Raw genomic sequence first — 14,565 nt, 5'->3', positions numbered from 1 at the left:
CAAATTTCCAGGCCATGATTTTCCCGTCTTTGAGTGAGGCCCCCTCACCGACGCGTAAAGTGACGTCGGGTAGAACTCCCAACGTCACCGCGTCCCATTTAAATTTTCAGATAGGCGGGGGCTCAGCAAAATCAGCTGTGCACCCGCCGACCTGTCAATGGCCAATTGAGGCCATTGACAGAGTCAAATAAGTAATTAATGGACAAAAACAAAAATACCTGGAAAAACTCAGCAGATCTGACAGCATCTGTGGAGAGGGATACAGTTGACATTTCGAGTCCATATGACCCTTCATCAGAACTAAGACATATAGAAATGAGATGAAATATAAGCTGGTAGAGGGGGGTGGGACAGGTAGAGCTCGATAGGGGGCCAGTGATAGGTGGAGGCCAAGAAGAGACTGCCAAAGATGTCATAGACAAAAGGACAAAGGGGTGTTGACGGTGGTGATTATCTAAAGGATGTGCTAATGGGGACATTAAGGGTAGCAAGTAATTAATGGACCTGTCCGTCCAACCTTTAGGTTGGCAGGCAGGCCAGGAGCCCTGGCGAGCATTAGAAAAAGCATGAAACCTCATCCACAGGTGGGGTGAGATTTCATGTGGGTTTTTAAAAATTTAATCAAAGTGTTTTTAGAAGTTATGGATGTGACCCAACTCATGTGACAGTGTCACATGAGGGGACATGTCAGGGAAATCTTTTTTCTCTATTTTTAATATTTTTTTTATTGTAGAGCCGATTTCCCTGGGGCAGCACTTTGCCTCAAGGAGATGAGTGCACTCTTTCGTGCGCATGCGTGAAAGAGCGCACTCTCTGCTGAGGGAATTCCCCCCCCAGCACATGGAGCGCATAGAGCTTCTGTGCGGACGTCACGCTGGGTGGGCCTTAATTGGCCTGCCCATGTAAAATGGCAGCGCACCCTCAATCGGGGGCGCTGATCAGAGGCGTGCTTCTGCGTGCCCGCTCTTCAACATCTCCCTCAACGGGGGGGAAAGTTCTGCCACTAGAGAACCTGTTCTTGGGTGCCTGCATTTCAGTAATAATTCAAATACTTTGGAGTCAAAACTTCAGCCTTTCTGACAATGGAAGGGGGCTGTCACTTATTACTATGATGGAATCATCATTATTGCTGAGCTGCTTAAGGATTGGCACACCACTCAGATCAGGTCTTGGCAGGACAGCAGTGCTTCCACCCTCTGTTTTAGCATCAGAGGTATTTTTCTGGGATGTGACAATTTTGCTGTGAGCTTTGCTGTGCTGATGTATTGATTGAGTTTGTTCAGTTGTGCCAATGCCAGCATTGCTGACTACTTTGAGTTGAGTGCATCCAGCATCTACCCTGGTGTGACCTGCTCTACCAATGGCAGATCTGGATTGGGTCTGCTGAGCCCATAATTGGCTGTGATTTGCAATGCAGGATCGCATCACAGTATTCTCTGTAGTTCTGGGTTTTACGCCAAGCTTTTGTATCATTCTTGAATTCTCAGTATCACTGTCTTCGCTGGATGATGACAGTTTGTAACAAACACTTTTTTTTTGAACTGTTGAAGCATTTCCATTCACCAGTTTCATTCTGTGTAGTTTGGCTGGTTTGTTTCTCTTCAGTTTAAAAGAGATGCTATCCATCTTTGAAGCTTGGTATGAATACATAGCTGGACCATGAGTTCCAAAAACCTCCTCCATTGAATCCATTAAATTCCGTTTAGCTAACACAGTTAACGGTCTGGCATGTTGAGTTGCAGTTGGGTCAGAAGTGCAAACGTCCCTTTGCTCTTGCTGAAGACATTCAGTGTCTGAGAAGTCACAACCAGTGGATCCCTCTTTATTCCAAAAAGTTATATTATTTGCAAGCTTTCCTTGAATAAGACACTCAACATCAGCTTTAGGAGATGACACATCATTTTTATGACCAGAGGAACATGGCAGGAAGCTGGTTCCACTGGAATTAGTACTTGATTGACGTAGAGATAAAAACTGACATGAGTTCTTTAATAGAATTCGGTCTTTTAAAGGTAGATGATAGAAATCATCCAGCATAGATGCATCCTCACGAACTAATTCCCTCATATTTTTTCGAACAGGATCTTGCCTAGACACTGCAGTATTTTCCTTCAATGCCTCGTCTTCTGTCAGTTTACTGGTAGAGTCCATGGGAACACAGCACTTCTTATTAATGACCATGTGAGCCTCTTCAGGTGTTTCAGCTCGAGTTATTGCAGTGCACTCCGACAGTGGTGTACTAAATGATTGACTCCAGTCAATGCTACTCAAATGCAACTCTTCAACTAACATAGACACCGAGGGGGATAGTGAACAGGCATTAAATCTATTTTCTGATTCTGTAAGAGATAAAGACTCACAGTCAGATTTTCCTATTTCTGCACCGAGTTTAACTGCAGGTTGTGCAATTTCATTTGGAGATATTCCCCAGAATTCTTTGGACACCTGAGAGTCTTCAGTTGAAAAGCCAATGGAAAGATTCCAAAGCGAGGAGTTGGAGAGATTTGCCTCCTGATTTGCACTTCTTTGAACAGGTTCACTTCCTGCTGAAACTTCACCTTCATGGGAAGGTTGTAACTTCATTTCAACCAGTAGTTGTGTGATTTCATCAGGCAATGGAGCTATTCTGTCTTTTCTCTTGCTTTTACCTGAAATAAAACAATATAACTCATCAATTATCTAAGTTAAAGGGCTAAGTTAGTTTCCATTTCAAATAATATTTTGGCAAACATTGCTAAATTAAAACATATGTAGCTGCCCTTCCATTTCCTTTTTACTGATATTACATTGGACATTTAGCATTTAGTTTGAAAACTGCAGTTATATTGAGTGTTGGTCAAAAAGAGTAGCCAATTGGATGGAAAGGCATCTGGGTGGTAACTAATTAGGAGAGAGGGAATAGTCTAAGTTTTGGGGGTTGAAGTTATAACGTATCTTAAAGAATGAGATGCCTATGATCTCCAATGCTCTTTGTAAATAAGCATAGCTAGGATACCTGGTGGTAATACATCAGTACTACAAATCCTTTATTGTGAAGAATTAATGCACAAATATTTTTAGTCCTTTTTCTCCTTTCTCCCTCTCAAAGGCAGCAAATCACACTGGGCATGGCTTCATGGGTGCTGGGAGCCCATTCTTCATGTGTGGACATCAAAAGCAAGTGTCAGTGGGCTATCACACTGTGGAGGGCATTACAGCTGGTCCTCACTGGCTATGTGTATTTTCAAGAAAGGGTTTTCATAGATACTAAGAGTGTAAACCCTTGTCAGTTGTTTATTTTGCACCACACCAACAGTGAAGCCTATGGTAATGCATCCACTCAAGATCCACTTTAGCAAATGGCTTTGTTAGACAAACATAAGCTTACAATGTACAATTAACATCATTACCCAACTATCTCAGGAATGCTTAAATGCAGATTAAGGTTAATTCATATTTCTTGGGTTCCCTGTGCTGTGCACCCATAGTAATTTGAAAGGCAAACAGTGCAGGGGCCATCTCTGCTGATCCATCAATGCTATTTTGAAGCAGCTGCAACCTGATACCTGGGATGAGGGAACTGGCCTATGAGACTTTGGGTAGACTGAGTAGACTCGGCCTTTATTTCCTAGCTTTAAGGAGAATGAGAGAGGATGTCATTCAAACATATAAAATTCTCAAGGAGCTTCACAGGGTAGATGCTGAGAGGATATTTCCTTTGCATGGGGAGTCTAGAACCAGGGGTCATAATATTAGAATAAGGGTCAGCTACTTAGGACTGAGATGTGGAATTTTTTCTCCCCTACTCAAAGCATTGTGAACCTTTGGAATTCTCTACCCCAGAGAGCTATGGACGCTCAGTCATTGAGTATATTCAAGTCAGAAAGCAACTTGAGATGGGGGAGCGATACAGATCAGGGAAAGCACCCTCAACTGGACCTCCCTTCATCTCACACAGGTTTTCCCCTTTCTGCCCATAGTGTTCCCAACTGGAACCTGTTATAGTTCATTTTAATTCGCTGAGCTATTAAATAAACTTGTGCCCATTGTCATCATGCTTCTCCTGTGTTTATATAGAATTATATAACACAGTAAGAGGCAAATCAGCCCATTCTTTGTGTGACAGCTCTTTTAAAGAACTGTCCAGTTCATCTCATTCACCTCCCCCCACTTTTCCCATATCCTTCAAGTGTTTATCCAAAATAATTCTGAAAATTACTATTGAACCTGCTTCCACCACACTTTCAACAGCAGTTCTTTTGCCAGTTACCTTAAATTGTGTTCTCTGAAATAAAAGTAAAATATTGCAGATGCTGGAAATCTGAAATTAAAACAGGAAATTCTGGAAATACTCAGCGAGTTTGGCAGCATGCTTAGAGAGAGAAACAAAGTTAACATTTCAGGTCAAGGGCCTTACCGGAAACATTAACTCTGTTTCTCTCTCCACAGGTTTCTCCTCAGCCAGGCTTGCTGAGTGTTTCCATCATTTTCTGTTTTTATTCCAATAAGCTGTGTTCTTGGATTAACAACCCTTCTGGCACTAGAAATAGTTCCTCCTTATTTACTTAATAGATGCCTCTGTTAAATCTCCTCTTAGCAAATCCCAGCTTCTCCACATAATATATAAGTCCTATGCTGGCTTATGTTTCACTTTACCTCACGTGATTTATAAATCTGTCCAACAGAAATTAACCATGATCCGAACAAAACCTTGGGTCTAGCGCTAAGTTCAATATCAAAACTGCTTTTCAAAAACAAGTCAGTGACACTGCATTTGAATTTACTTACCTTCAGATGTGCTTCAAGAGAATGAAGAATACATGATCAAGTGCATGCAAAGCTAAACAGTCCTACTATAGGATATAAACATATATATACATATATATAGTTTCCCAGGTCTTCAACACTGGCTTAATCTAACTGGCTAGTTAGGTTACAAAAGAGAGACAAATGGAGCGACTCAATATTCAAAAACACAAATAGATTTACTACAAACAAAATTCTTGAATATAGTAACATTTCCAGCATTCATGAAAATGTGTTTATTTTTGCCAAAAGCTCAGTAGACATGTTTATGTTCAATCTGTCAAAACATCATGTACTTTTTGGAATGTAAACCTTTCATTAAAAAACATGCATTCCTAGGGCAACAGACTGGATGATGCCTCCTTTTAATATTGCAACTTACTTTTTTGTTTCTTCTCCTTCTCTTCAGCTTTCTGCCTGTGAAATAGAGCAGTCATGTCAGGGTATGCTGCCTGAAAGGGAACTTGATCTTCTATGGTTGTGACAGTGTTCTGAGAATCTTCAGATTGATCATTTGAGTAAATGTAATGTTCTAGTTAATGAAGGAAAACATTTATTAAAACATCTTCTGCTAGGATATTACTAGTTACTCAATTCATACAGTATTTTGTAAATATAAACTAACCGCTAAACAATTGCTCAGATACAATGGACTGAAGGCAAAATTAAGACAATGCTTATTATGGGATATGGTGCAATCAAGCCGGCTGCTTTGTCCTGGATGGTGTTGAGCTCCTTGAGTGTTGCTGGAGCTGCACTCATCTAGGCAAGTGGAGAGTATTACTTCACTCTCCTGACCTATGCCTTGTAGATGGTGGACAGGGTTTGGAGAGTCAGGCAGGAGGTGAATTACTCGCTGCAGAATTTCCTCTGACCTGCTCTTGTAGCCACAGTGTTTATGTTGCTGGTCCAGTTTAGTTTCTGGTCAATGGTAACCCCCACAATGTTGATAGTGGGAGATTCAGCGATAGTAATGCCATTGAACATCAAGGGGCGATGGTTAGGTTCTCCTTTGTTGGAGATAGTGATTGCCTAGCACTTGTGTGGCATGAATGTTACTTGTTGCTTATCAGCCCAAGCCTGAAAATTGTCCAGGTCTTGCTGCATGTGGACACTGACTACAGTAAATGAGGAGTCATGAATGGTGCTGAACATTATGCAACCATCCACAAATATGCCCACTTCTGACCTTCTAATGGAGGGAAGGTCATTGACGAAACAGCTGAAGATGATTGTGCCTAGGACACCAGCCTGAGGAACCCCTGCAGTGTTGTCCTGGAACTGAGTTGATTGACTCCAACCACAATGATCTTCTTTTGTGCCAAGTATGACTCCAACCAATAGGGAGTTTTCCCTGATTCCCATAGGCTTTAATTTTGATAGGGCACCTTGATGCCACACTCAGTCAAAGCTGCCTTGTTGTCAAAGACAATCACTCTCACCTCACAACTTCAACTCTTTTGTCCATGTTTGGATCAAGACTGTAATGAGGTCAGGAGCTGAGAGGCCCTGGCAGAACCCAAACTGATCATCAGTGAGCAGATTATTGCTGAAGTGCTATTTGATAGCATTGTCGATGACACTTTCCATCACTTGCTGATGATCGAGAGTAGACTGATGGGGCGGTAATTAGTTGGATTGGATTTGTTCTGCTTTTCGTGAACAGGACATACCTAAGCAATTTTCCATATTGCCGGGTAGATGCCTTTGTTGCAGTTGTACTGGAAAGCACTTGGTTAGGGGTGCAGCTAGTTCTGGAGCACAAGGCATCAGTACTGTGGCCAGAATGTTGTGAGGGCCCACAGCCTTTGCAGTATCCAGTGTCTTCAGCCATTTCTCGATATTATGTGGAATGAATCGAATTGTCTGAAGACTGTCATCTGTGATGCTGGGGATCTCAGGAGGAGGCTGTGATGGATCATCCAGTCAGCACTTCTGGCTGAAGGTAGCTGCAAATGATTCAGCCTTGTCTTTTGCACTGATGTACTAGCTCCCCCATCATTGAGGATAGGGATATTTATGGAGTTGCCTCCTCCTCCAGTTAGTTGTTTAATTATCCACCATCATTCACGACAGGATGTAACAGGTCTGCAGAGCTTAATTGGTTGTGGGATCGCTTAGTTCTGTCTATCACATGCTGCTTCTGCTGTTTGGCATGAAAGCAGTCCTGGGCTGTAGCTTTGTTCAATTATTCACAATTGTCTGGCCTCTTTGATACACTCTCACCATCTGTTGCAGGAAAACAATTTAGGGGCCATCTTGCCAGTAGATGGGGCTGCAAGGTATCATGAGGAAATTCAGCAACACAAAGACAATTGTAGCCAATGGATTTGCTGAGACTTCCCCACTTGATATATTTTTAGCTTGCTTCGTTGGCAGAAACATTCCGCCTGCAAATTTCTGACTTTGAGCTTTATAATAACCTTGTAAGAAATGCATCTGACATTTATTCATGTTTCAGAGGAAAATCTTAGTTTAGAAAAGTTTGGAATATCTCAGAAATTGCTTTCAGGACCTATCTGAAAGGATGCACCTAAATTGGCCGGCCCTCCAGATTGGAGCATACAACTGGGTCTGTGATGAAGGATTTCATCAGTAAGACATTGTGCAGACTCATAGGCTAGATTTAAAGACAATATTGTATATTAGTTATGTTTATGGCCATTGTGGGATCTTTTGTAATTCTCTTATATGGCATGTGGTTAACATTGATACAAGCTGAAATTATGATCGCAAAGCCAGGTTTTACTATTTCACATCATCTCTTTCAAAACTTAAAACTTGAAAACAAATTACCTGGCTTTCCCCATAGGATTTCAAAACATGGAACCCCATTCCGAATTCTTGTTTTGACAATGCTTAAGAAGAAAAAGAAAAAAAGTCTGGAACTCCACAGAATAGCTCTAAAAGATTGTAGTGCAGCAAAACTATATTATAACACATCCAGATGTAAAGCATTATAATGAAAAGTACTTTTACAGACAGGCCATTGTAAATACCTTATGCACTCCATTCTCTCCTATTTATCTGGCCTTTGTGCAAGGATGAGAAGACATTTGCAGTGGGACCCCCCCAAAATAAACAAATCAAAACTGTGCAAGTGCATGGTTGCCCAACCATTTCTTGTAATCAAGTATTTGTATACTCTGTCAGGACACTGTGCAAAGGACATCAAATATTATGCAGAGCAGATAAGCTGCTTTCAGTTATGTCCAGAACTGTGAACAAAATAACAACAGTAAATCGTTCAAGATTATTAAACCAACAAATGAAATACAAATAACAGTTAATTAAGCACTTTAGTGATTAGTACCTTATTGGTTGTAAATGACACGCATCTCTTTTTCCCAATTTTCTTTCCATCATATCGTGGTGTGAGAGTAACATCAGCACCTTCTCACATGTGTAATGTCTAGGCCACTCCATTTTATCCAGGGCAAAATTCTAGATGCATGAAGCAAAAGCTTCTGTTAATGTGGCATGATGAGATATCTTGGTCGAGGGATTGCCAGATCAACTGGGTAGGAAATACATACTTTCTCTGCATGAAAGTTGCTTTGTCCTACAAGTGTACACTTTATACCAGGGAATTATATTAGCCAAACCAATGCCTATGCACCCTATTTTATCTGCTATGCTGACATACTTTCTGATTGCTCTCTGTTATTGTTTGGGTTTTAAAAAGCATAGGGAAATAAAATGTACATTCACGGTAATATAGTGACATTTTCTGTGTTTTCTCTTGCTTATCTTGAATTTTACTTCTCCATCAATCGGATTTGTGGCTTATAGTCTGAGTTATATGGTCTCAGAATGTTTTTGCATGTCAGTCAGAGAACACAAGATGTCTTACACAATTTTCAGCAAGCTGATCAGTGGCATAAAAGGCTACTATCTACCCAAGCACGCTTCAATGTACAACATTTGCCACATGAAGTCATCTCAGTTCATGAGAAACAAGGGCATGTTTGCAGAAGTGCTCCTTTGTGCTAGGAGAAAGAAAGTGTATTTGAAGGATGCTCTATTGTAACTGCCTGGTGCCTGGTAGATGCTGATCAGGAGAGGAAAGCCTGGTTGATCTTTCTTCTTTGCTAGTCTGAGGAAGTATTTTTCTACTGTTGTGTAATACCAGTTCCCAGATAAAATCAGATAACTTAAAAAACTAGGGATCAAACTTAAGACCTACCTGGTCTGTATAGCTCAGTGCTGCTTGCTTGGTTCACTTACCAGCTGAGCTTGAAGATTTTCAATCAGATTTTTCAATTAAATGCATTATAGTAACACTTTGGGTAAACTATTTTGCAAAATGTTACTGCATACCTGAAGTAAAAGCAATTTTGGTCGCTTCCATTGAACATTTTGAACCAGCTGGTCTTTACTGATAAGAAATTCTCTGATCACCTGAAGCACAGAAAATAATATTTATATAATCATAGAATGGTTAGCACAGGAGGAGGCCATTTGATCCTTTGTGTCTGTGTCAGCTCCCTGAAAGAGCAAATCATCTAGTCCTATTTCCCCATCTTATCCTAGTAATCCTGCAAATACTTTCTCTCTGATAATTAACCAATAACCTTTTGAAAACCACATTTAAATCTGCCTCCACCACACCCTTAGACAGTAAATTCCAGAATTTAACCACTTACTGTGTAAAAATGTTTTCCTCCATGTTGCCTTTGGCTCTTTGCCAATCACTTTAAAATCAGTGTCCTCTGGTTCTCAACCTGATTTTAAACATCTCTATCAAATCTCCTCCCAGCCTTGGAGAATACCATGGCCAGGATTTTCCCCACGGCGATTTGGGGGCGGGGCCTACTCGCTGAGGGGAAAATGATGCAGAATGATGTCGGGAGGAACCCCCGACGTCATCCCGATCCCTTTAAATATTCACGAAGGCGGGGGGACAGTGAAATCAGTTGTCCGCCTGCTGTCCTGTCAATGGCCAATTAAGGCCATTGACAGGCTAATTAACCTTATTAAAACACCCTGCCCGGCCAACCTTAAGGCTGGCAAGCAGGCCAGGAGCCCCAGCAAGCTGCAGATTCTTCATTCACTGGCGGGATGAAGTTTCATGTCCGTTTTTCAAAAATTTAATAAATTATGTGTTTATTACTGATATGTCCCATCTCGTGTGACATTGTCTTGGCTTCAAGTTTGGCTTCATCAGCAAATATTGGAATTGTGCCAGGCACACCCAAATCTTGGTCACAAATAAAAGTCAAGAAAAACAATGGTCCTAGTACCAACCCATGGGGAGCCACACTCTATACCTTCCTTCAGTCAGAAAAACAACTGTTCACCACTAGTTTCTGCTTCCTGTCACTCAGCCAATTTTGTATCTCTGCTGCCACTATTTCTTTAATTCTATGGGCTTCAACTTTGCTGACAAGCCTGTTACATGACAATTTAACAAATGCCTTTTGGAAGTCTATGCACAACACATTAACTGTATTACCCTCAGCAGCCCTTTCTGTTACCGCAACAAAAAACTCAATCAAATTGCCTTTAATAAACCCATGCTGGTTTTCCTTAATCAATCCATATTTGTCCAAGGGACTTAATTTTGTCCTAGATTATCATTACTAAAAGCTTCATCACTACCAAGGTTAAACTGGTTGCCCTGTGTTGCTGGATTTATTCCTACACCCTTTATTAACAAAGGCATAACATTTGCAATTCTCCAGTCCTTTTCACCACTCCTGTGCCTTAGGGGCATTGGAAGATTATTGCCAGCACCTCTGCAGTTTCCACCCTTACTTTCTTTATGATGCTCGGATGCATCCCATCTGGTCCTGGTGAATATCAACTTTAAGTGCAGCCAACGTTTGTAACACCTCTTTATCAATTTTTTATACCTCTCTTTTGGATTCCCTTTTGTTAGCTGCCAGTCTCTTCTCATATTCTATCCTTCCCTTTCTGATTTCTTTTTACAATTTCCACTCTGAACTTTCTCATCGTGGTTCTCACTTGTATTATCAATGACATCTGTTATATGCACCCTTTTTGTTTCATCTTATTCTCAATCTCTTTCATCTTCCACAGAGCTCATCTAGCTTTATTTGTCCTAACATTTCTCCTTGTGGGAATGTACCTTGACTGTACCTGAACCATTTCCTCATTAAAGGCAGCCCATTTTTCAATTACAATTTTTCTTCCCACTCTTTGATTCTAATTTACCTGAGCCAGATCTGTTCTCACCCCACTGGAACTGGTCCTTCCTTCAATTAATTGTTCTTACTCTAGATTGCTCCCTGTCCTTTTCTATAACTAATTTAATCTATATCATAACATGACCACTGTTCCCTACTGTCATTTGACCCACTTCATCTCCCAGAACTAGATACAGCAATTCCTCCTTCCATGTCAGGCTGAAAATATACTGATCTAGAAAATTTTCTTGAACATGTTTAGGAAACTCCCCCCCCCAACGACCCAGCCCCCCCCCAACTACTGCCCTTTACACTATCATTAACCCAGACTATAATCATATAATTCAAGTTCCCCATTATACTTGATAATTTCTGCATCTCTATAATTTCCTTGAAAATTTGCTCCTCTATATCTTTCCCACTAGTTGGTGGGCTATACAATACACCCGGTAGTGTAATGGTACCTCTGTTGTTTCTTAGCTCTAACCAAATAAATTCTGTCCTTAACCCCGCTAGGAGACCCCCTCTCTCCAGCATAGTAATATCATCTTGGTCAGTACTGCCACCTCCTCCTCTCTTTCCTTCCCTAACTTTCCTGAGCAACCTGTATTCAAGAATATTTGGTACTCAGTTCTACCCGTTTCTGAGCCACATCTCCGTTATCATGACATTATATTCCCTAATACAAAAACAGAATTACCTGGAAAAACTCAGCAGGTCTGGCAGCATCGGTGGAGAAGAAAAGAGTTGACGTTTCGAGGTGGGTGGTGTGGTTGTAAGGACAAACAAGCACTGAGAGGAGCAGATAATCAAAAGATGTCACAGACAATGGAACAAAATGTTGAAGGTGGTGATATTATCTAAATGAATGTGCTAATTAAGAATGGATGGCAGGGCACTCAAGGTACAGCTCTAGTGGGGGTGGGGTGGAAAGACTAGCCCAGCATACAAGATTTAAAAATAATGGAAATAGGTGGGAAAAGAAAAATCTATATAAATTATTGGAAAAAACAAAAGGAAGGGGGAAGAAATGGAAAGGGAGTGGGGATGGAGGAGGGAGTTCAAGATCTAAAGTTGTTGAATTCAATATTCAGTCCGGAAGGCTGTAAAGTGCCTAGTCGGAAGATGAGGTGTTGTTCCTCCAGTTTGCGTTGGGCTTCACTGGAACAATGCAGCAAGCCAAGGACAGACATGTGGGCAAGGGAGCACGGTGGAGTGTTGAAATGGCAAGCGACGGGGAGGTTTAGGTTTTTCTTGTGGACAGACCGTAGGTGTTCTGCAAAGCGGTCATCCAGTTTACGTTTGGTCTCTCCAATGTAGAGGAGACCACATTGGGAGCAACGAATGCAGTAGATTAAGTTGGGGGAAATGCAAGTGAAATGCTGCTTCACTTGAAAGGAGTGTTTGGGCCCTTGGACGGTGAGAAAAGAGGAAGTGAAGGGGCAGGTGTTGCATCTTTTGCGTGGGCATGGGGAGGTGCAATAGGTAGGGGTTGAGGAGTAGGGGGTGATGGAGGAGTAGACCAGGGTGTCCCGGAGGGAACGATCCCTACGGAATGCCGCCAGGGGGGGTGAGGGGAAGATGTGTTTGGTGGTGGCATCATGCTGGAGTTGGCGGAAATGGTGGAGGATGATCCTTTGAATGCGGAAGCTGGTGGGGTGATAAGTGAGGACAAGGGGGATCATATCATGTTTCTGGGAAGAAGGCGTGAGGGTGGATGCTTGGGAGATGGGCCGGACACGGTTGAGGGCCCTGTCAACGACTGTGGGTGGAAAACCTCAGTTAAGGAAGAAGGAGGACATTTCAGATGAACTGTTTTTGAAGGTAGCATCATTAGAACAGATGCGACGGAGGCGAAGGAACTGAGAGAATGGGATGGAGTCCTTACAGGAAGCGGGGTGTGAGAAGCTGTAGTTGAGGTAGCTGTGGGAGTTGGTAGGCTTGTAATGGACATTGGTGGACAGTCCATGGCCAGAAATTGAGACAGAGAGGTCAAGGTAGGGAAGGGAAGTGTCAGAGATGGACCACGTGAAAATGATGGAGGGGTGGAGATTGGAAGCAAAATTAATAAATTTTACCAAGTCCCGACGAGAGCATGAAGCAGCACCGAAGTAATCATCAATGTACCAGAGAAAGAGTTGTGGGAGGGGGCCAGAGTAGGTCTGGAACAAGGAATGTTCCACATACCCCATAAAGACACAGGCATAGCTGGGGCCCATGCGGGTACCCATAGCCACACCTTTTATTTGGAGGAAGTGAGAGGAGTTAAAGGAGAAATTGTTCAGTGTGAGAACGTTCAGCCAGACAGAGGAGAGTAGTGGTGGATGGGGATTGTTCGGGCCTCTGTTTGAGGAAGAAGCTAAGGGCCCTCTGACCATCCTGGTGGGGGATGGAGGTGTAGAGGGATTGGATGTCCATGGTGAAGAGGAAGCGGTTGGGGCCAGGGAACTGGAAATTGTTGAGTGACGTAAGGTGTCAGAGGAATCACGGATGTAGGTGGGAAGGGACTGGACAAGGGGAGAGAGAAAGGAGTCAAGATAACGAGAAATGAGTTCCGTGGGGCAGGAACAGGCTGATACGATCGGTCTACCGGGACAGTTCTGTTTGTGGATTTTGGGTAGGAGGTAGAAGCGGGCCATCCGAAGTTGGGCGACTATCAGGTTGGAAGCTGTGGGAGGAAGATCTCAAGAGGAGATGAGGTCACTGACAGTCCTGGAAACAATGGCTTGATGTTCAGTGGTGGGGTCATGGTCCAGGGAGAGGTAGGAGGAAGTGTCTGCGAGTTGACGCTCAGCCTCTGCGAGGTAGAGGTCAGTGCGCCAGACAACAACAGCACCACCCTTGTCAGCAGGTTTGATGACAATGTTGCGGTTGGACCTGAGAGAACGGAGTGCAGTAAGTTCAGAGAGAGATGGATTAGAATGGGTGAGAGGAGCAGAGAAATTGAGACGACTATATTCCCTAATGTCTATCTGCACCTGCAGCCTACCAACATTACTTACTTACTTTACATGCATTGTAAACCTAATTTAGACCTTATTGCATTTCCTCTTACTATGACCCAACTGAATGCTTTACTATTTCTTGCTCTAGTGCTATCTGTCTCTCCCAGTGCTTTGTGCACCTTATTTCTCTTTTTTAATGTTACATCCTAGTTTGTTTTCCCCGACCAGGTTAGCTTAAAGCTTCTTCAGTAGCAAATTAATGTTTGCTACAGATCTGTCTCATAAAGAGTTAACATTTCAAAAATATTTTCACATTTACCTCTTCGAATGGGAAATGCTCACAAGCTTTTGCTTTCCTGAAAGAAAAAAGAATTCAAATTTATACAAGAAAACTCACATTTGTACAGATTTCACAACCTCAGAAAGCACATTAGAATCAATGAATTATCTCTGCAATGTGCTGTGATGTAAACAAGTGTGGCAGCCAATTTATGAACAGTATGGTCCCATAATCAGCAAATGACCGACCAGGTAATCTGCTTTTGAAATTAGTTAAGGGAGGATATGTAACCAGGAGAACTCCCTATTTCTTCAAATTGTACCATGTAACCTTTCACACCCATCTGAGCAGGCTTAAATAAATCAATCATCAAAAAGATGGCACCCTCATCAATACAACACTCTCT

The 14,565-nt window shown here is 42.2% G+C and overlaps 1 protein-coding gene across 1 annotated transcript in view; it reads right to left on the bottom strand.

Moving 5' to 3' along the window:
- Window positions 1-869: 869 nt before the first annotated feature.
- Window positions 870-14,565, bottom strand: part of LOC121278130 (flap endonuclease GEN homolog 1) — a 30,810-nt gene continuing 17,114 nt past the window's right edge. The window contains exons 9-14 of the mRNA XM_041188222.1: window positions 14,199-14,235; window positions 9,106-9,186; window positions 8,099-8,229; window positions 7,582-7,643; window positions 5,168-5,317; window positions 870-2,648 (exon numbers count right to left, since the gene is read on the bottom strand). Of these exons, the coding sequence (XP_041044156.1) occupies window positions 1,060-2,648; window positions 5,168-5,317; window positions 7,582-7,643; window positions 8,099-8,229; window positions 9,106-9,186; window positions 14,199-14,235 (2,050 nt within the window). The 3' untranslated portion in view covers window positions 870-1,059. The remainder of the gene's footprint in view (window positions 2,649-5,167; window positions 5,318-7,581; window positions 7,644-8,098; window positions 8,230-9,105; window positions 9,187-14,198; window positions 14,236-14,565) is intronic.

Source organism: Carcharodon carcharias, chromosome 5 (genome assembly GCF_017639515.1).
Source record: "Carcharodon carcharias isolate sCarCar2 chromosome 5, sCarCar2.pri, whole genome shotgun sequence".
In the NCBI taxonomy this organism is placed as follows: domain Eukaryota; kingdom Metazoa; phylum Chordata; class Chondrichthyes; order Lamniformes; family Lamnidae; genus Carcharodon; species Carcharodon carcharias.
This window is presented reverse-complemented; position numbering and strand designations above follow the sequence as displayed.